The sequence below is a fragment of the Leopardus geoffroyi genome, chromosome D4, assembly GCF_018350155.1.
Source record: "Leopardus geoffroyi isolate Oge1 chromosome D4, O.geoffroyi_Oge1_pat1.0, whole genome shotgun sequence".
In the NCBI taxonomy this organism is placed as follows: Eukaryota; Metazoa; Chordata; class Mammalia; order Carnivora; family Felidae; genus Leopardus; species Leopardus geoffroyi.
In genome coordinates, this window is record NC_059342.1 from 71,025,794 (window position 1) to 71,048,469 (window position 22,676).

The 22,676-nt window shown below is 43.6% G+C and overlaps 1 protein-coding gene and 1 long non-coding RNA gene across 2 annotated transcripts; one reads left to right on the forward strand and one right to left on the reverse strand.

Moving 5' to 3' along the window:
- Nucleotides 1-7,408: 7,408 nt before the first annotated feature.
- TXN (thioredoxin) lies at nucleotides 7,409-21,619 on the reverse strand. The gene is made up of 5 exons (XM_045467743.1): nucleotides 21,451-21,619; nucleotides 16,534-16,638; nucleotides 16,025-16,084; nucleotides 8,102-8,167; nucleotides 7,409-7,624 (listed from the first exon to the last, which is right to left on the reverse strand). Exons 1-5 carry the CDS (start codon nucleotides 21,472-21,474, stop codon nucleotides 7,562-7,564), a joined length of 318 nt encoding a protein of 105 aa, XP_045323699.1. The 5' UTR covers nucleotides 21,475-21,619; the 3' UTR covers nucleotides 7,409-7,561.
- Nucleotides 16,634-18,094, forward strand: LOC123592560. Its single transcript, XR_006709832.1, has 2 exons — nucleotides 16,634-16,738; nucleotides 16,990-18,094. It is a non-coding gene; the product is annotated as an uncharacterized LOC123592560 (long non-coding RNA).
- Nucleotides 21,620-22,676: the final 1,057 nt, after the last annotated feature.

Consider the following 22,676-nt stretch of genomic DNA (forward strand, 5'->3'; position numbering starts at 1 on the left):
TCTTTTTGCCAATTTTGATATCTTTTATTTCATTTTGTTGTCTGCTGACGCTAGGACTTCCACACTATGTTACACAACAGTGATGAGAGTGGACATCCTTGTTGTGTTCCTGGTCTCGGGGAAAGCTCTCTGTCTTTCCCCATTGAGGATAATATTAGCTGTGGGCTTTTAATAAATGGCTTTTTTGATGTTTAAGTGTGTTTCTTCTATCCCAACTTTCTTGAGGATTTTTATTAAGAAAGGATGCTGTATTTTGTCAAATGCTTTTGCAGCATCTGTTGACAGGATCATATGGTTCTTATCCTTTCTTTTATTAATGTGATGTATCACATTGATTGATTTGCAAATATTGAACCAGCCCTGCATCCCAGGAATGAATCCCACTTGATCATGGTGAAGAATTTTTAAATGCTATTGAATTAGATTTGCTAGTATCTTGTTGAGAATTTCTGCATCCGCATTCTTCAGGGATATTGGCCTGTAGTTCTCTTTCTTTGCTGGGTCTCTGTCTGGTTTGGGAATCAAAGTCATGCTGGCTTCATAGAATGAGTCCAGAAGTTTTTCTTCCATTTCTATTTTTTGGAACAGCTTGAGAAGGATACGTATTAACTCTGCTTTAAATTTCTGGTAGAATTCCCCAGGGAAGCCATCTGGTCCAGGACTCTTATTTGTTGGGAGATTTTGATAACTGATTCAATTTCTTCACTAGTTATCGGTCTGTTAAAATTTTCTATTTCTTCCCATTTGAGTTTTAGAAGTATGTGGGTGCTTAGGAATTTGTCCATTTCTTCCAGGTTGTCCAGTTTGCTGGCATATAATTTTTCATAGTATTCCCTGATAATTGCTTGTATCTCTGAGGAATTGGTTGTAACAATTCCATTTTCATTCATAATTTTATCTATTTGGGTCCTCTCTCTTTTCTTTTTGAGAAGCCTGGCTAGAGGTTTATCAATTTTGTTTATTTTTTCAAAGAACCATCTCTTAGTTTCATTGGTATGTTCTGTTTTTTGGATTCTATATTGTTTATTTCTGCTCTGATCTTTATTATTTCTCTTCTTCTTCTGGGTTTGGGGTACCTTTGCTGTTCTGCTTCTAGTTCCTTTAGGTGTGCTGTTAGATTTTGTATTGGGGATTTTTCTTGTTTCTTGAGATAGGCCTGGATTGCAATGTATTTTCCTCTTAGGACTGCCTTTGTTGCATCCCAAAGGGTTCAGATTGTTGTGTTTTCATTTTCATTTGTTTCCATATATTTTTAAATTTCTTCTCTAATTGCCTGGTTGACCCATTCATTCTTTAGTAGGATGTTGTTTAACCTCCATGCTTTTGGAGGTTTTCCATACTTTTTCCTGTGGTTGATTTCAAGTTTCATAGCATTGTGATCTGAAAGTGTGCACGGTATGATCTCAATTCTTTTTATATTTATTGAGGGCTGTTTTGTGACCCAGTATGTGATCTATCTTGGAGAATGTGCCATGGGCACTTGAGAAGAAAGTATATTCTGCTGCTTCAGGATGTAGAGTTCTAAATATATCTGTCAAGTCTATCTGGTCCAGTGTATCATTCAGGGCCATTGTTTCTTCACTGATTTTCTGTCTAGATGATCTATCCGTTGTTGTAAGTGGAGTATTAAATTACCTGCAATTACCACATTCTTACCAATAAGATTGCTTATGTTTGTGATTAATTGTTTTATATATTTGGGTGCTTCTGAATTTGATGCATAGACATGTATAATTGTTAGCTCTTCCTGATGGATAGACCCTGTAATTATGATATAATGCCATTCTTCATCTCTTGTTACAGCCTTTAATTCAAAGTCTAGTTTGTCTGAAATAAGTATGGCTACTCCAGCTTTCTTTTGACTTCCAGTAGCATGATAGATAATTCTCCATCCCCTCACTCTCAATCTGAAGGTGTCCTCAGGTCTAATATGGGTCTCTTATAGACAGCACATAGATGGATCTTGTTTGGTTTTTTTTATCCATTCTGATACACTATGTCTTTTGATTGGAGCATTTAGTCCATTTACATTTCGTGTTATTGAAAGATATGGGTTTAGAGTCATTGTGAATTCTGTAGGTTTCATGGTTGCAGTGATGTCTCTGGTACTTTGTGGTCCTTGCAACATTTCACTCACAGGGTCCCCCTTAGGATCTCTTGTAGGGCTGGTTTAGTGGTGATGAATTCCTTCAGTTTTTGTTTGGGAAAACATTTATCTCTCCCTTTATTCTGAATGACAGGCTTGCTGGATAAGGGATTCTTGGCTGCATTTTTTTCCTGTTCATCACATTGAAGATTTCCTACCACTCCTTTCTGGCCTGCCAAGTTTCAGTAGATAGGTCTGCTACTACCCTTATGTATCTACCTTTATATGTTAAAGCCCATTTATCCCTAGCTGCTTTCGGGATTCTCTCTTTGTCCTTGTATTTTGCCAGTTTCACTATGGTGTGCCATGCAGGAAATCGATTCAAGTTACGTCTGAAGGGAGTTCTCTGTGCCTCTTGGATTTCAATCTGTTTCCTTACCCAGACTGGGGACGTTCTCAGCTATGATTTGTTCAAGTACACCTGCAGCCCCTTTGTCTCTCTCTTCTTCTTCTGGAATTCCTATGATATGGATATTGTTCTGTTTGATTGAATCACTTAGTTCTCTAATTGTCCCCTCGTGATCCTGGATTTTTTTTCTTTTTCTTAGCTTCCTCTTTTTCCATAATTTTATCTTCTAATTCACCTAGCATCCCGTCTGCCTCTTCAACTCACTCTGTGGTCACCTCCATTTTATTTTGCACCTCATTTGTAGCATTTTTTAATTCATCATGACTATGTTTTAGTTTCTTGATCTCTACAGCAATAGATTCTCTGCTGTCTTCTATGCCTTTTTTAAGCCCAGTGATTAATCTTATGACTATTATTCTGAATTCTTGTTCAGTTATATTGCTTATATCTGTTTTGATCAATTCTTTAGCTGTCACCTCTTCCTGGAATTTCTTTTGAGGAGAATTCTTCCATTTCATCATTTTGGCTAGTTTTCTATCCCTCATGAGTTTTAAAATCTTGTTATGTGCTCTGTACCTGTGAGCACTGCTATTTTAAAGGGGGTGGGGTCATACACTATTCAAGGCCTGGCCCTTCAGGAGGTGTTTTTTGGATAGTGTTACTTGCTCTCTGTTGTTGTGACTTTGGTTGTTTTATTTCTCTACTCGTAGTGATGTTTTGGACCCTCCACCAAGTGTGCTTTGATTTGTTCCTTGAAGTAGCCCAGGAAAGGAAAACAAATATACAAACGGGAAACAAAAACACGCAAACACAGCGACAAAAAAACAAACGAAATCCAAAAGCAAAAAACCAGAAACACCAGCTACGAGTAAAGAAGAGGGTGGAGATGGTGATGAAAGAGCACATACAAAGAGAACAATGACAGGGGCGGGGAAAAAGAAAAAATGAACATTGACCAGGCAGAGAGATTAAGGGCTTGAGAGAGAGAGAAAGGGAAATAAAGAAGGGGGGCGGGGGAGAAACGAAGATAAAGTTACCCAGACAGAGAAGCTATACAGCTTGATTATTCCAGAGAGAGAGAGAAAGGAAAATAAATGAAGGAGGTGTAGAACATGTATCAAGGGAATGGATTAAATATGTCTGCTTAAACAAACCAACAACCAGAGTAACCAGCCTAGAGGAGGGAAGAGATAAGAAGGAGAAAAGAAGGAAGAATATATCTAAATAACAAGAATCGTCCTAGAATTAATCCAGCCAATGCAGCAGAGCTGACCTGGAGGAGGGGTCCGTCTAGTTCCACAGAGTCTATCCTGCTCCAGTAGATAAGCAGTTCAGCGGAGTGGAGGGGTGTGGTTTGGTGTAGGCAGTCCCGCCTCCACTGTGGGCCCTGCTGACCAATCCCTGAGGCCCCGCCTTGATGATGGTGGGGAGAAAAATGGTGAACCCCCAGTGTCTTCTCCATGGACCTGGTGGACTCCGTTGGAGTTGGCCTCACTGTGCGGCAGAAGCAGTCAGGGCGGTCTTTCTCTGCGGACTCCCTTGCCCGGTGCCTGGCTGGGATTTAAACTCCCGCTCTGTGCACTCCAGCACTGGGGAAGCGCCTCTCTATGCTGGTGATATGTGGTCCCAGCTGCTTTTGTCCTGTGCTGCAGCACTGCAGGGAGGGGACAGCTTTCTCCTACTGCAGACTGGCCACCAAGCCTGGGGGTGGCGGACGCAGCCAGCCTTTGTCCTGTCCCACAGCACTCCAGGGAGGGGATCATTTTCTCCCACTCCGACTGCACCCCTGACCTACCACGGAACCCCGGGGTGGCTCCCCTCCTGCCTAGATGTGCAAACAGGGCAGCCGGCCCCAGTCTGAAGACAGGCCCGCAGTTAGAGATGGGATCCCTCTCCATCCCAGTCCGAGGTTTTATTCTCTTGTCCAGATACAGTCCTATGTTTCCCCAGCCCCTCTTTCTCTTTCCTTTGTCTCTCCCCGAAGGGGATCCCTCCCTTCCGTGCCTGTGTGGCCCATTTTATCTCCCCCAGTTCACAATCGCCCACCTATAGCCCGTCAAGGTTGTCCCGCTGTCTCCCTTTTAGACTCCGTCTCTTTTCCTCCCAGACTCTCCAGGGTTCAAAGTCCTAGGCTTCATCCAGTCTTTGAGAGACACAGGAAGTACGGATCCCTCTACTTCACCATGTTGGCCACCCTTCAGCATCCTAATTTTAGATGAGGAAAGAAACCCAGATAAGGGCTCATTATTTTACTAGTTATTCAGCCTTTTCACTGGGAGGCATTTTAGTGGTTCCAGACTCCCTTGGCTCAAATCTCCGATCTTCTGTTTGACACTGGAAAAACTAACCTCTTTGCCTGTCTCCTCCCTGGGAAAATGGGGGGGGGGGGGGGGAACGGGGATTACAGTACCTGTCTCCTAGGATTGTTGTAAAAATTAACATAAGGATGGCACAGGGCATATGGTTAATTCTGATTTTCATTATACACATTTAAAAACTGTCTTAATCCTCTATTTGTTGTGTCTAGAACATAAAAATCACTTGTTTTTTATACTCTGGGGTTTTTCTCCCCCATTTTTTTTTTTTTTTTTTAAATTTTTTTTTCAACGTTTATTTATTTTTGGGACAGAGAGAGACAGAGCATGAACGGGGGAGGGGCAGAGAGAGAGGGAGACACAGAATCGGAAACAGGCTCCAGGCTCTGAGCCATCAGCCCAGAGCCTGACGCGGGGCTCGAACTCACAGACCGTGAGATCGTGACCTGGCTGAAGTCAGACGCTTAACCGACTGCGCCACCCAGGTGCCCCTCTCCCCCATTTTTTAAAAGACTCTTTTTAAACTGAAATCTAGTTGACACACAACGTGACATTAATTTCAAATGTACAACATGGTGATTTGACAAATTTATACATAGTACGCTCACCTATAAATGTAGCTACGGTCACTATGCAAACCATTACAATACCCCTGATTATCTTCCCTATGCTGTACCTTTTATCCTTGTAGCTTATTCCGTAACTGGAAACTTTTCCCACTTCCCTTCACCCATTTTGCCCATCCACCCCCCACCCCCTCCTCTGGCAACCATCAGTTCTCTGCATTTATAGGTCTGTTTATTCAGTTTGGGTTTTTAGATTCCACATATAAGTGAAATCACGTCATTGTCTGTCTTACTCCATTTTGCCTAATACTCTCGCTCCATTCATGTTGTAAATGGCAAGAACTCATTCTTTATAATATTCCATATATGTGTATATATGTGTGCATGTACATATGGTGTTTATGTGTGTGTGTGCTTATCTTTATCCAGTCATCTATCACTGAATATTTGGGTTGTTTCCCTGTCTTGGCTATTATAAATAATGCTGTAGTAAACCTACAAGTGTGTTTATCTGTTTAGTGTTTTCCTTTTTTTTTTTTTAACCCCAGTAGAATTACTGGATTGTTCACTACTTTAAATCTTTTGAGGAAACTCCACAGTTTTCCATGGTAGCTGCACCAGTTTACATTCCCACCCACAGTGCACAGGGCCCCTTTTTCTCCACATCTTGTCAACACGTGTTACTATCTTTTTGATTCTGGCCATTCTGATCCATGTGAAGTGATATCTCATTGTGGTTTTGATTTGCTTTTCCCTGATGAATGATGTTGAGCATCTTCTTGTGTGTCTGTGGGCCATCTGTATGCCTTCTTTGGAAAAGTGTCTCTTCAGATTCTCTGCCCATTTTTAAAATCAGATTATTACTTTGGTGTTGAGTTGTAGTTCTTTAGATCAACTCCCTATCGGGTAGGTCATTTGCAGTTATCTTCCCCCATTCAGGTTATTGCCTTTTGTTGATGGTTTCCTTTTCTGTGCAAAAGCTTTTTGGTTTGGGGTAGTCCCAAGTTCATTTTTGCTTTTCTTTTTCCTGCCTGAGGAGATGCATTAGAAAAATGTGGCTAGGGCTGATGTCAGAGTACTAGGGCATTTTATACTTTCGAGTTTCCCACAGTCGGGTCTTTAGTCCACTTAGGTTTGTATATGGTGTAAGAAAGTGGTCCAGTTTCATCTCTGGCATGTAGCTGCCCAATTTTCCCACTACCATCGATCAGAGACCATCTTCTCTCCATTGTATACTATTGTGTCTTTTGTCACAGGCTGACCACTAGGCTCTCTATTCTGTAGCACTCATCTATGAAACCCTTAATGTTCTTGCCTTTCATTAAAGACTAATGACTTCAACACTCTTTACCACTTAGGTAGGTATGCCTATCAGGCCTATAAAACCAGTCTCTTAAGATACTTTGAGGGAATCAAAGTTCCCATGGAAATGTTTGCAGAACTCCCTTGTGAGGCAACCACGAAGTTCTGCTAACTGATAGAACATGACTCAGTTACCACTAGCAAAACAGCAGCTCACTGTAACTTTCGAGACAGGAATCTCAAAACCAGAGAAATTCCTTCCTGGATGGACCTCAATTTTGGTCACGAGGATCAGTCAGAGGGGATGTGCCTGCTAGAAAAGAGAATAAGATTTTCTCTGTTCATAGGAGTCAAACAATTTTAACATAGCACTCTATTACCTGCATTGCCGCCAACAAGATTTTTAACCTTAATCAATAGCCTAGGGCATCTTGGGTGACTCAGTTGAGTGTGCAACTCTTGATTTTGGCTCAGGTCATGATCTCACAGTTCCCAGGTTTGAGCCCCATGTCGGGCTCTGTGCCGACAGTGAGGAGCCTGCTTAGGATTCTGTCTCCCTCTCTTTCTGCCCCTCGCCTGTGCTCACTTGCTCTCAAAATAAATAAACTTCAGGTGCCTCTTCTGCTGTCCCTTAAAAAACAAAAAATCAATGGCCACCAAGGTCACTAAGAAGTTATCACCTAATGGCCACATTTCACCTATTTGAAAGCTATTCAAAGACACCAGACAGTTTTAAAAAGGGTAGAATTAATATTTTATTGTCACTTATAATCAGATGGCAGTTGGGTATATAGTCTTCACACTTGATCTTTCCTTTTTTGTAGATAAAAAAAATTACAAGTTTTCAAGAGCCAATGGCTGGTTATGTTTTCAGAAAACATAATTAGATTAATTCATTGATGGTAGCTTCAAGTTTTTCCTTATTAGCTCCAGAAAATTCACCCACCTGTTAAGAGAATATTGAATTGCAGTTAAATGTAGCATCGTAACCTTGTTTTGTGACTAAGCTATCACAGAATGGGGAAAGGAGGGGGAGAGCAGAGGGAGCGGGAGTATCATCTTACTTGAAAGACTGGTCGTTATCCAGAGATACATACATTTTAAGTTAAGAAACAAACACAAACTAAGAGGGGGGAATAAGAGCCCTGAAGGCTGAGGTACAATTTCTTACCCAAATCTCTCTCAAAGATAAATGTACTTTATAAATATGAAGCACGAATCATGGTGGATCTTCTAACAAAGATCAATTTTCAATTAGATGTCCCAGTATGTACTGAAATCACTGAAGAATAACCTATTTAAATATTCTTAAAGTAGACAATGGGGACAGGATTCCCAATGTGAAGGAATAAGTCCCTTCAGGGTCTTAATTTACACCGTGTTCTCCTATTGTCCAGCTGGATTTAAGGTCAAATGTACCTACCTTCTGTCCCTTTTTAAAAAACTGGAAGGTTGGCATGCATTTGACTTCACACTCTGAAGCAACATCCTGTGTGGGGCGGGGAGAGGATGAAAACAAGACTGAGTATTAAGCTCTGGCCTAAGTAATCCCAGATGTTCCCCCCTGGCCCCCCCCCCCCCCCCGTTATACACCTCATGTAAGCATATGAAGAACGACAGAATGAATGTAATGGCAGCACAAAACCCAAACTCGTTATAGTCTCAATGAAAATTAACATGTACTCCCCTCTTTGAGGGCCACCAATAAGCAGGATGCTACTGGCCTCAGATATATACAGTGACCCAGTGAGCTGTTTAATCCAATTCTATCTCGGCTAGTTCAAGTATAAAGAAGCAGTAACAGATTCTGCTGTACATATGTATACTCAGGATTTTAATCTTAACTATTCCTCAGAATTAGCACTTGCCTTCTTTGCTCCTAGTTTTCCGAGTCTTTATTATGGGAATAGAGTCCATACATGAAGGTCATAAAGACTAAAACCCAGCGTTAGCAAGAGGAACAACAATTCACTTGCCCAAGAATTGTTCAAGAACAAAGTCCTATACCCAAAGGCAAAGTTCCACACTGGTTTTTTTCTGCTTTTAATTAAACATTGACTTGTAGATTCTCAAACTTGGCTGCATATCAAGAAACAGAGGTCCCTGGATTATCAAGCATCCCTTAATTCTGTTACAGGAACACTAAATGAGAACCTCTAACACCCCCCTACCCCCACCATACCTTTTTCACACAGGGTTTGGAGGGAAATGCCTCAGGAAATGGTTGGGTTTTGACAAGCGTTCAGGTGAAAAGATCCATTAGGGATTGAAAATATCAGCATGGTCCTCAAGAGGCTTGGGAAAGAAATGTAGAACCACACAGCGGCTAAGGAGCAAAAAGCAGTGAAGGACAGCAACCAAGGAGGCTGAACTCTGGAGAACCAGATTTCAGAAACCAAACAGTTTACAGAGGAAAGAAAGGCATCTAATAATACAATTTGGGAGGGCACAGGACTATAAAAACGGAGTGATCTCTCTGAGCCACTGGTAATGGCAGTATGCCAGCTTATTAATTTGACCTCTTCCTCTGAGACTGGAAAGAAAAGTGTGGTTTTACAGCTTTATAAATTTGCATTGTTGGTAGCCTGGACAGGAAGGGTAGTGGATAATACTGTCAGAGTTCCTTTTGGATATCCTGGACTCTTCCTCTAAATGCTGGCTAACACAGAGGCACAAGGACAGAAATGACTGGAGTAAAAATGGCTAACAGGTTCTGAACGCCTAGGGAAACTACTAAGAACATGCGATAAGACCACCACATAAAATTCCAATAATTCCCTTGTAGCAAGAGCATCCAAGATTGAAAACGTGGTGAAGAGTTGACAGGAAGACTATGAACTGCCCATGTCAAGGTTCTGGAGGAGTACTCAGAAAATCAGAAGATGGTAAGTTAGGCTGGGGGGCTGACTTAGGCAAAAGACTGAAAACTGGTCATCTGAGGGGCTGAATCTGATCCAGATACACTGCTTGGCTCATGCAAGAGCTTAAGAACAAATCTTTGCATTGGCTGCCCACTAGCAGATCCCTCCCACACTGGAGTATCTGGGAACACTGGGCTCATCCCTCACAGCACTGGGGAGAGCAGCTGTTTGGTATAGCCCCTTCCCTCTCTTACACACACGGAAGCCATCGGTTGGACACCGCCTTTCATCCAGGCAGTTGGCAAAAGGCTCAAAGTAAAAGGGTGTTTGTGTTATATTCATGGTCGAAGGGCAGCAGCCTGGAAAGGATAAGCCACCCTCTTCCCCACTTATTTTTCCTTTCTTAATGTTTTATTTACCTTTTGAGAGAGCACAAGTGGTGCACAAGTGGAGGCAGAGAGAGGGGGACCGAGGATCCAAAGCAGGCTCTTCACTGGTAACAGTGAGCCTGATGTGGGGCTCAAACTCAGGAACCACGAGATCATGGCCTGAGCCAGAGCTGGATGTTCAACTTGGACGCTCAACCTACTGAGCCATCCAGGTGCACTGCCCCCCCACCCCCTCCACTTCTAATTAGAAACTCACCAGGGGAGTGAGCTGCATCACACACAAAGGCAGGTAAAACAGGGCTGGCCAGTTGTCATAACTTTCTGCTGAGAAAGCTTTATCAGCAGAAAATACAGGGTCTCGTCTCATTCAATGGATGTGACAGTCTAATCGATGTTCTCAGGATTCTGGATGTCTTCTGCCTCAACTAGCCAGAGACCAGCGTTCCTGCGTTGGTACAACTGCTGAATTTACAATAAAATAAATCCTGGGGCACCTGAGTGGCTCAGTAGGTCAAGCTTCCATTCTCGATTCTGGGTCAAGTCATGATCTCATGGTTGATGGGATCAAGCCCCAAGTTGGGCTCTGTGCTGACAGTGCAGAGCCTGCTTGGGACTCTCTCAATAAGAGACTCATTAAAGAAGGGACTTATAAAAAACTAAATCCCCAAACTGGAAAATAGACGAATACTCAGAAGTGGTGCCAAGGCTCTGTGATAGCCTTTAAAAAATCCTGGGGCATCTGCATGGCTCAGTCCATTAAATGTCTGACGCTTGATTTGGGCTCAGGTCACCATCTCATGGTTTATGAGCTCAAGCCTGTTTAGAATTCTTGCTCCTCTCAAAATAAGATGAACAAGATGTATTTTTTGAATTTTAAAAATTGCACTCACATCTTTAACTAAAACTTTACCATGTAAAGCATTTAGAATTTGCTTTCATTAGGTGTGAAGGTGGTTTTGTTTTGTTTTGTTTATGGTATGGAATCCTAGGTCGCCTTGATTCCCAAAAGTGAGGCTTTGTTATTTCCAATTTCTGCACATCCTTGTGAATAAATCCTCAGACACATCTCAGGGCAAAAACCTTAAAGTGAGACTGATGGGCCTAGGAAGATCATTTTCATTTTATAGAAGTATAACCTACATTCAAGGCAAAAAATTGGAAGAAGGAAACCAGTCCTAATCTGTACTAGCCACCATAAACATCTCACTAGTGTACCTAAATGCTTTTCTTTATAAAACCTATGCTGCGTGCACGGTAACACACCTGTATACTCAGTATAATGTATACATACAGTGGACTTTTCCCCGTGAAAAAGTACACAATCATTTTTTATGGCCTAATAGCAGTCGCTGTATGGAGGTATCATCACTGGAACTAGTCCACTGGTCAATAAGTAAAAGGCTTTGATTTTTGCTTAAACACTTGCATCTTCCTATGCAAATATCTACATCCTGGGTCAATCACCACCCCTGGAGGTAGAACTGCTAAGACAAAGAACATGCTTTTGAAGAGGCTTCAAGCCCAGTGCAGAGCCAATGTGGGGCTTGGACTCACAACTCTGAGATCAAGACCTGAGCTGAGATTAAGAGGTGGACACTTAACCAACTGAGCCACCCAGGCACCCCAAACATGCTCCTTTTCAAAGCTCTAGACACACATTCATATTGGGAGGTACTTCAGTACATATCAATTTCAGTATTTATCATGATTTTTGCCACCTAGTCTGACTTCACTTGATCAAATCCATCAGCCCTTCTCTACCCCATTCATTAAAAGTGCGAGCTTTAGCATTAAACAGACTTCAGGTCTGTGACTGAATTTTTCCAGGCCCATTTCCTCAGTGACAAGAGTAAAAACAGTTCTGTTCTTGAGATTATGAAAGCCAGGGCCATCAATGTGCTTAACAGCTCCATCATTTCTGGAAATATGTTCAGTACTTACTAGGATTTTTGTTTGAATGTCTTCTAGGTTAGGGGCGCCTGGGTGGCTCAGTCAGTTGAGCATCTGGCTTCAGCTCAGGTCATGATCTCACGGTTCATGGGTTCGACAACTGTGCCAACAACTCAGAGCCCGGAACCTGCCTCGGATTCTGTGTCTCCTTCTCTCTCTGCCCCTCCCCCACTTGCACTTTCTCAAAAATAAACATTAGAAAACAAATTTTAATGGAGGTAGAAATGCAACATCTTAACTCCAAACTGTTAATGATTAATACATGTTTAAATAGACTTGATCCTATTTTTTTTTTTTGAACTGTCTAATCTGTTCCATGTGTATACCTACCTACATTACAAGACTACATTGTTTTAATAAGGGCAGCTAATACACTGTATTTTTATGGGGCTTTTCCTTTCTCATTTCCCACAACTTCTCTCCCAATTAGTTTGTTTTTTAAAAATACTTTCCCGACTGTATTTTTTCAGAATGGCACACTGAGATCTAATCAGACCAACTTGGGAGTACTCCATTTTAATAACACTGAGTCACTATCTAGGAACATAGTACGCCCATCTATTAATATCTTTTATGGACTTCAGTCAAGTTTTAGTTCATAACTAGCATTTGATCTCTACTCTCTAAAATTAGTATTTCTTTCTACTACTTGCTCTATGGACTAATTTGCCTATTCCTATAGTGACTTGAAAGGTATTCATACTTAAAAATTTAGTTACATTTGAAGCCTTAAACATTCTCGATCCTAAGTTTATCACATGCCTCACTTAACTAGTCCACCCCCTAATGACACCCCCCCAACACCTATTTTTTGTAAACAATCTGGAATTTAAAAAAGATTACATAAAGCAAAATTCAGTTTTTACGGGGTGTTTAAGTTCTGGGAGTTCTGACAAATGCGTAGTCAGGTAACATCAAAATCAAGATAAATCAAGACGGTTCCCTTGCTCACCTACAATCTCCTCAGCAGCTCCTTGATACTCAAGTCCTCCCCTACCCCAATCTGTTCTCCATCCCTCTGGTTTTGCCCAATCTCAGATTTGTATACGTCTTTATCAGTAAGTGTAATAAGACTACTTTTTCTCTTATTAAATTTAGTTTCATTGGTTTTCAGCTTAGAATTCCATACAGCCAAAGTAACTTCAAACCTGCTTTTGTCATTTCTACGAAGTCCTTCCTGGCTGTTCTAATCAAAACGGCAACATACGGCAGTTCTAAAAGGCTGCACAACCATCGGGTCTAAATTACTTTGTTTCTTGTTTTAATTCACAAAATAAGTATCCTACCCTGTACAGAGTTAGGAGTAGAGTCCAGCATTTTCAAAAGGGCTGGTACCCCTCAAAATGATTTTGAGGGCCACATGGTGTGTCCACACCTCCTGATGGTCTGTTTGAATCTATTACCCCTAAAAGCTAACTTCTTCCTGCCCAAGTGCTTACAGAGTCTTCTATCTATTAAAACTGTATGTTGCTTATGCCAAAGACAGTACAAAGTACCCTAAGTCTGAAATTCAGCAGGAATTATCTGCACAAAAATTTAAACTAGTTCAGTCATTAATAATTTCACCCATTAATGATAGAATCTAATACGGAGAAATGTGACTGATGTACTTTTTATCCCTTGTCTCGATTTTACAATCGGAATGAGGGGATGCTTTCACCTAGAGCTGCAAAGCAACTGGAGGATCTACTCCTGTGACTTGGAAATTCCCCGAGGAAGAACTGGCTGATTGTTTAATGAACTGCTTTTTGACAGAACTGGCAAGGAGGGTAATTCAGAATGGCCAGGTGAGCAGGCGCTGACAGCAGTTATTATGTGTACGTGACCAACGGGTTCTTACTCCCTAACAGATCGAGAAGGCTATTTAGATGGTAACGGTAATAGTACCACACAAGTAGTCAAAGAAAAATCCTGTACGGTGCTCAATCTTTAGAATATGGAGGCAAAGTGAAAAGTCCCCAGCGTGTGAGAGGGTCACTCCAAGGTCTAGAAACGTTCAGGGTGTGTACTCTAACCAGACAGAAGGAGGAGTTCTCTCACATAGAGTCCTTGACTGCTTTGCACATCTCCTTCCCCGAGGTTTTGGACTCAGGCAGGGAGAGCACCTGTCCTCGGTCCAGCAAGGTGCAGAGAGTCCACCCTGGCAGGCTCTGCTTCAACTGACCTAGCCCTCCTCTTGTGCTGTTGCCCCATCACCTGCTCTATGCAGGCAACTGTCATCAGAGCTCTCATGAGGATTAAGTGACCTAACTCGGGCACAGCACCTAGCAGGTTCTTCCTCTCACATAAAAACTTTGGAGAGTCGCTTGCTATCTGATAGGGCCATAGTACCAGTCAGAAATTTCTCTAGTCCCTTCCAGCTGCCATTTTCACATGCCTACAGTGATCATATAAAAAAAATAAGTCTGTAAATTAGGTTTAGATCGGGAGCTAGAATTTTTTTCCCAAGCACATGCTATCTACTGTCATTTTGTTAAAACTCTGCGACACATCAGAACAATAATGTCGTCATCATTTAATAAATGCATTCTACACCCACTACGCTTTACCACAGCCAAGTAAATAAGACAGGGTCTCTCATCCCAAGAAACTTATAGGCACTAATGGAAAAGGACAGACAAAAGAATACACCACCAGCTAAGATTCACCGAACGTGTGCCAGGCACTGTTCTCAGCACCTTCTATGTATTGTGTCATGGAATCCTGACAGCTCCTACTTTGTGATGTTGGATAAACACGGCCATTTTCCAGAGGCTCAAACAGGCACAGCTGGCAAAGGATGGAGCTGGAAAATAAGGCAGGCCACCTAAATACGGGGTCCTCCGCAATCCACTACCATAAACGCAAGGGGAAAGGAGGGGCAGAGGACATCATGGAGACACAGAGGAAAGGGAACTAACTTAGTCCAGGTATAAAAGGGGGTAAGTGGAGAAAGGTTCCTGGAGAAGATGTGAAGCATATGACTAAGAGTTTGTTAGGTATGAAAGAGAAGGATGAGCCAGGTAGATAGAGAGGACCTCACCAGTAAAGGGAGGAGTGTAGAATGAGAAAAGGGGCTTAGAAAAAGCGATTTGGTGTCGACAGGTGCTTACAGGTTTGGAAAGTACTGCCACATACTTGTTTTTATAAACCTTTCAGGACCTTTACTAAACATTCCAGGTTTACTCAATGAAAAAGCCACACTTGGAGGTTGATGGGGCAGGTGTCAAGATCCGGGCACAGAGAAGAACCAGAGCTGAAGGGAGAAGAGAGGCTGGCGTAAAGGAGAAGTCCTGCAGCCAGGCCTGGAACCCGCGTGAGCACCCTTACTGCCGTATCATACCCTACGCCCTCCCGCCCCACTGGGGCTAAGGGAAAAATGTGCATGTATCTGTAAAGAACTCCCAGGTGCTGTTCTTGAACACGAACAGGCACACTCCTAGTTCAGTGGGCTGGCCAGTTACGAGGCAAGTCATGTGCCAGGAACTCGATCTGCACCCACCCTACAGCAGAGCCTCCTCTACAGTACCGCATCTTAAATCCTGACTCTGCCACGAACTGTAACTCCATGGATCACTCCTCTGTGTTTATCCTCATCTGTAAAATGGGGATGGATAGCAGAAAGGCATCTGGAACAGACCTGGGCTGAACAAGTATTTGTAATGCTAATGTAACGCTAACACAGAATGCTAAACAAGTATTTGTAAAGTTAATTTCCCCTAAATTACACTTGGCTCTCTATCAAGCACCTTGGTGTCTGTTCTTTCAAACATTTGGGCTTTCTAATTGATTAAAATCAAGCAAGATGATTGTGACTACACTTTCTCATGTCACTAGTTCACAAAGAATCTTAAGAGCGGTCTCTCAATTTTCCAGTCTATGGATTTAGTTATAATCAAACTCAATTTCGATTTAATGAGCGTCTCAACTTTTAGAAAGGTGAGCAGTAAGGTAGAGCAGCCTCAACCATCTGTTTTTATGCTTATTTTATGATATGATGTACAAAGCTCCTGAGAGCTAGGATTAAGCTCATAATTGGCACGACTTTTTTTTAGCGAGGGCTGTAGTCCCGGTATTATTTGACATGTATGAAAACAAGCCCTTCCAGTTCCAAGGAAAAGGCCAATGTGAAAAGCTCAGTAGTATTCCAGATTTCCAGTCACGTACCTGACAGTCATCCACGTCTACTTCGAGGAACACCACGTTGGAATACTTCTCAGAGAGGGACTGGAAAATTTAAAAAAATCCAGAAAGATTCAGAACTGGGTAATGGCAGTCACTATACTCAAGCTTCTTAAATAGAAACCATGATAAAAGTAGAAACTACTAATTAAAGATCTAAAGATTCAGACTAGAGACCAGGTAAGCACCAAGGACATACAGTTTCTCTGAATCAGATTCTCCTAGTATAAAAGAATTTGACACGTCAAGCTCTGAGGCCTGAATTTCAAACAGGGCCTGGGTTTCAACTCCAAGAAAAGCAAAAACCATTTAAGACAGTTCTGACAGTTGTCTTCACTGGGCTACACATGTGTCAAAAGCAATTACTGAAGTTGTTACACTATTGCTTCTATACCAAAGGTTCAACAACAACAACAAACACTGTCCTTTCCTGGCTTTGTGACCACCCACTCGAAACAGAATCTCTTATAAAACAGAACTGATTTCATACTCACATGAAAGAAGGGCTTGATCATTTTGCAAGGTCCACACCACGTGGCAGAGAAATCAACTACTACAAGTTTTTCCCCTGCACTGTTCAAGGCTTCCTGAAAAGCATACTAAGGAGAAAAAAAAGAAACGCATAGGTTAAACAGCTTCCTTTATTTCCCAAAGCCCTGATCAAACTTGATAGAATGTGATACAAAGAACAATTCAAAGGTACTGCTTTTTATTTTATTTTATTTTTTTTTTATTTTTTTTTTTAACGTTTATTTATTTTTGGGACAGAGAGAGACAGAGCATGAACGGGGGAGGGGCAGAGAGAGAGGGAGACACAGAATCGGAAACAGGCTCCAGGCTCTGAGCCATCAGCCCAGAGCCCGACGCGGGGCTCGAACTCACGGACCGCGAGATCGTGACCTGGCTGAAGTCGGACGCCTAACCGACTGCGCCACCCAGGCGCCCCAAAGGTACTGCTTTTTAAAAATCTAAGAAGCTAAAATGAACCAAACAAACTGAAAAAAATCCTACAGAGTTGATAAGACGAAACAAGTATGATGTATATAGTTTATCTATATTCAACTGAGCAAATTAAAATAAAGACATTTGTATTACATTTCCACATCAAATCAAGGTCAATGGTAAACATTCACTAAATGAATATCAACTCAGAGGGTCATTTCAATTGAATAAGTCACAAAGGCACAGAATTTTGCAATGTCAAAAGCTAATACTTTATTGGGGCCCCTGGGTGCTTCAGTCAGTTAAGTGTCTGACTCTTGATCTCAGCTCAGGTCATGATTTCACAGTTATTGGGCTCTGTGCTGACAGCACAGAGCCTGCTTGGGATTCTCTCTCACTCTCTTCCTGCCCTTTCCCCACTCGTGCTCTCTCAGATAAATCAACTTAAAAGCTATTACTTTATTAATTAAAATGGTCTATAGTGGAACATGTCAAAAGCTTTAAAACCAAAAAATCAAGGAAAAAATATCAAGGAAAATAAACCTCCTCCAAACGTTTACACTCAGGCAGTCACTGTTGACATTAGGCATATTTCCTTATACTCCCTTTAGTGGAGTTTCCAGAGATGAGATCATACTGCTTATGGTTGATGTCTGCCCTTTATCTCAAAACTCTGCTCTTACTGGTGACCAAATAATAGTTTTAGTTCTTCACGCAAAGAAGTTTCCTTAAATGTTTTTTTGCATTAGAAATGTCAAATAAAATTCCAGCAGTGAGACATGATCAAGAAATCCCTTACCACCCATCTCCCTGAGTCATTTGCCAATGGTTTTGATATTGTAACCCTAGGAACCTAACCTTGGAGTTAACAAGGGGCTGCTTTTTAATCACAATTTAATCAGTGCTTACCGAAACTGGGGCAACAAAGAGAAACCAAAACATAAACGTCTGTATCTGAAGTCTAGGTTTTCTTCAAGGGAAAAATGCTGGTCACATTGGTTTAATGAAAAACTAACGTTCCCCTCCCTTGAAAGCTAAGAATCGTATCAGATCTGATCCACTAAAGGAAAGTAAATACCATTAAAAAAAAAAAAATCTAAAGTGAATTCCTCTGCAGGACAGTTACTTTTCTATATTTCTAATTTCCAACTCCTGTTTTTTGGTGAAGCAATTCACAAGTGGCATTCCCATGTCATGACTTCTATAACCTTTTCAGCTATTCAGGTACAAACTCTCACCCCACCTTCAGGGTGTGGGGAGATATTAGGTGTGTGTGAGGGGATAGGGAGAGAGAACAAGTTAGAATTATAGAAATCATTTTTCCAAACCATCACCATGTTTTCCAGATGAATTTAATGCAAAGCCTTCACTAACATGATTTTTTAAAAGGTCAAACTAGCCATTCTACTGCAAGAACCAGGTTAGACAGGAAAAAAGTCAATGAATGATAACGTCCAATCAGATGAATGCACTGTTTTGTGAACATGGTTGGCTCCCAGTAAATACCTGAGATTACTTTCAACACAAAATATTATTCAAACACTGTCAAAGGTTCCCTCAAACCTTTTGATTTGCTGAATCAAATTCTAGCAAAACTACGTAAAATTCTGAAAAAAAAAAAAAAAAAAAAAAAAAAAAAGCCATGCAACAATAACTTTTGGCTTAACTGAAGAGTTACAGAGCCAGGTATGTGTAGAGGTCACAACAAATTCTCTTCTCCTGATACTTAAGTTGGTCTTAAAGAGACATCAATTGGAAAACGATTCAAGATTATCTCACAAGGTCTAACTCCCAGAAATTAACTATGAGGATAAATAAAGCTCCCCATCACGGACATAAATACTCAGAAAACAAAACAATATATTTGGGGTAGATAAGAACAGATTCTAGGATTTCTTTTCCTAAACATACCCATTCTGAAGGTAATTAACAAGCATGAACGCTTATGTATAGAAGGTAGGCGTTCAATAAATGGCCGCTGCTATTCTTAAAAAACAACACACAACTGGGTTGATTTCTTTCTCATCACACATTTACAGTCCACTTATATCTAAAATAGATCCCAGTGATTCTAAACTATCACACTTCAGAAAGAGAGGTCTTGGATGGCCAATGGCACCAACTGTAGCCCATCAGGATGGAAATCTAAGGTGTGTTCAATATTTACTAGTAACATTCAAATGACTTTAACTTTTGATTAATGCCTCTGGGTCATAATTTTGAAGGTCAACTGATTATCAGGGTCTTTAGGCCCCAGGCTGTAGTCCTTTCTTGTGTAACCAATCTCCAGTCACCTTTGTACACATCTCCCATTAATGAGGGGTGCCTCATTATGAGGGTGCCATAACTATGACAGCTAAAATGGGGAAAGACTGAAAGGTGTGTTCTAGGAATCAATCGATTTTGTTTGTAGTGTATGGGGATTCTGAGACAACTACTATGAGCCACTCAAAGTCCTACTCTTTTAATGGGTTCTCACCTCATTAATGAGGGGTGCCTCATTATGAGGGTGCCATAACTATGACGGCTAAAATGGGGAAAGACTGAAAGGTGTGTTCTAGGAATCAATCGATTTTGTTTGTAGTGTATGGGGATTCTGAGACAACTACTATGAGCCACTCAAAGTCCTACTCTTTTAATGGGTTCTCACCTCTTAGGTTATACTGATGACACGGCCAGACCCTGGAGAACAACCCGTGAACTGATATTTGTCAGTCAGTAGGTACTGAATAAAAATAGGAGGAACAAAACTCAATGACCTTCCCAACAAATGAGAGGGCTGCTAATTTTAATCTAAAAGTTCACACAATAATAATAAAAAGGATGCCATTAGGAAAAAAAAAATTAAGGACAAGCAGATAATGAACTATAATCAATCAACATATATATAGGGAAAAGTTCAGCATCACTAAAATAAGATACAAGACCATTTTTCTTATTAATGATTTGGTCAAAGTTAGGGGGGAAATGTCACTGTTGATGGGGGTGGAGTAAAAGCACTGTCCTATGTGGTTTGGGCATTTACAAACCTGAAATAAAAGGTTCATGTCCCTTGACCCAATCGCTGCACTGGAGACCCTAAAAACTGCCTGAATGTCCAGCAATGTGTTCAGATACTCAAACGATTACAAAAGCTTCTAACTACCTGAAAAGGGCTCAGGCTAAACTTGGGGGGGCGGGGTGGGGGACGGGTAGGGAGAGGCTCAGAAAACAGGATACATAAAATAATCTCAACTACTTTGCAGGTGTTTCTAGGAAACAGGAGATCTGTCTCTCGCCAAAATTTCTACAAGGACCATATACGTTTCCTGATTATAAAAGTAACAAAAAGGGACCATTACAGAGAAACTTCCATTTTCGAAGCCACCCCAGCACCTCTGAGGTCCAGACATTCAAGGCGGGCGAGGGCTTGGGATGGGAGGTACCGCAGGGTAAACGCTTTGGAGGGGTTTTCCACTGTTCGAGCAACATCAATGTTCTCCCACTCACTTTTTTGACTGCATTTAACAAACACTTCTTGAGTGGCTACGGCATACCAACCAGACGCTATGTCAGGCTCAGTTTCCTGAGCAGCAGGGCATTAGGCTCGCAATAACTCTCGATGATGGAACACTATCCTGGACATTCCTAATAGGGCAGAACCACCACCTGGCGCGCCCGCCTCGGGGGCACTCCTGGCTGCAGCGAAAACCCCCGACCGTGGGTGAATCACGGATGGGCAGGGCAGAGGAGGCCCCTGGGCCCAGTCTTGGGGACTGAGTCATTCCAAAGCCAGGGCTGCCGGAAACACGCCCAGCGCCGCAAGAGGAGGAGTCCCGAGGGCGCGGCCCCGGCCTCACTTCCTTGCGGCCACCTGGGCCCCTCGGGCCTAGAGGCCGGACTCGTACTTGCGAGGGGGGCTCCAGACCGGAGCCGCCCCCTGGCGTGGAGACAGCACTCGCCAAATCTGGGGCCGGGCAGCGACGGCGGCGCCCGGGGTCTTCGGCCCGGATACGCTCCCAGGGGAGCTCACGCTGCCCGCCCAACGTGGGTGATCACGCTGCCCACTGGGGAGGGAGTGGCGGCCCGCAACCCCGCGCCTCCTTCAAGGGGCCCTCCATCTCTTTGCCCGGCCCGTATCCAGAGACGGACCGGGGCCAAGGGCAGACTTCATCCCTTCAACCAACAGGGGCTTTCCGACCACGGGGGTGCAGGAGGCGCCGTGGGGGGACGCCTGGCGCACCAGACACAGGCAGCGGGGGGCACCCGGAGCACGCCATCCAGAGCGCCCTCGCCCCTCTCCTCCCTTCCTCCGGGGCGTGCTCGGCCGCCTCGGGCGCGCCCAGGCCCGGGCTTCCCGCAGTCTCAGGCCGGACCGTCGCGTCCCCTTCCCCCAGGCTGCGGAGGGGCGCCTGCCCACCTCCCGCCCTCGCCCTCCCTGGCTACGGAGGCTGCGCGTCGCGTCCTGGCCTTCCCCGGGAAGCGCGTACCTTGCTCTCGATCTGCTTCACCATCTTGGCAGCTGGGGTCTGACAAGCGACTGTACAGACCGATGAAGGCGGATCGTAAACGCCGGACAGAGCTCGCAAAGGGCTCAGCCCGCCTTCCCTTTATAGCAACTGGGGCGGGGCGGTCGGGCGCGCGCGGCGTGCGTGTTGCGGGGGCGCGCCCGCTCGGGCCTCCCGCGCCCGCCTAGGCGCCCAGGCCAGGCCCCGCCTCCCGGAACCGTCGGGACGTCCGCTAGGGGCGGGGCCTCCCCGGGGGCGGGGCCGGCGCGGGCGCTGGGCGGGGCCCCAGGGAGTGCCCAGGACTCAAAGCCGGTGGCTCCGCCCGCCCGACCCCGTCCCAGCTGGGACCCGGGATCTGTTGGGGCGGCCGAGCGGCTTACGGGACGCGCACACTGTGCACGAGGGGGTGGGCAGGCGGGGACGCGGACGGCCACCCCCAGAGCCACAGGGCCACCTGGGAAGGGGTCAGCCGGCCTTAACCAAACGCCCCTGGGTTTGTGAAGGGCCCGCTTAGGCAGGGGTGGATTCCTCGAAAAGGCCCGCTATGCTCCCGCCCTCCAGCCCAGCAAACCCCACAAAGTGCTGAGTAACGCTGACCAGGAAGTATCTCTGCGCCCTCCTTTCTGGAGCTTATCGCGATGGTTTTCTTCTCTTCCTTTCTTCTTGTTCTTTTGCTTTCACCCTTGAAAACGCTGCTCCAGCGTGACACTGCGGTTTGGGGTGGTAAAGACTGCCGGGAACGGGCCGGGCTCTTGAGCCGACAGCTGCAGGCGGTGTTCTTGGCGGCTAGAGGGATGCAGGTGTGACCACGAGCTCCTCCCGACCTACCGGAGCCCCAGTGTTACTTTATGTAAAATGGGAACCATGAATAGTCTCTAACTCAGAGTGGTGGTGTTTTGAGAATTAAATAAAGTGCTTGGAAAGTGATTAAGACAAGTGCTTGGCACGGAGTAGGCACTCAATAAATAGTTATAATTAAAGCCGTTGTGAGTACTAATTAGGCTTGCTTGGTGTCATGGAGCGGGGCATGCTGATCTTGGCGATCTTATATTTATAATGGCGCCAGCACACACGTTTGTGTGAGTTTTTTTCTACCCGTGGTAGAACCTGGAAGAGAGAAGTGGGTCGTTTGTGTTGATCCAGGGATGCATTTGCAGGTTGGGTCTGGCAGCAGTGGAGTTGTGTTAGCAGGCATTGTAAAGCCGGGA

Bases quoted from the DNA above. Each gene is read 5' to 3' on its own strand.
- TXN (XM_045467743.1), bottom strand. From the start codon at position 21,474: ATGGTGAAGCAGATCGAGAGCAAG. The intron at 8,168-16,024 runs GTACGTGACTGG...CGCCCCACACAG, and splicing joins TAGACGTGGATGACTGTCAG to GATGTTGCTTCAGAGTGTGA. The intron at 7,625-8,101 runs GTAGGTACATTT...TTCTCTTAACAG, and splicing joins TTTTTAAAAAGGGACAGAAG to GTGGGTGAATTTTCTGGAGC.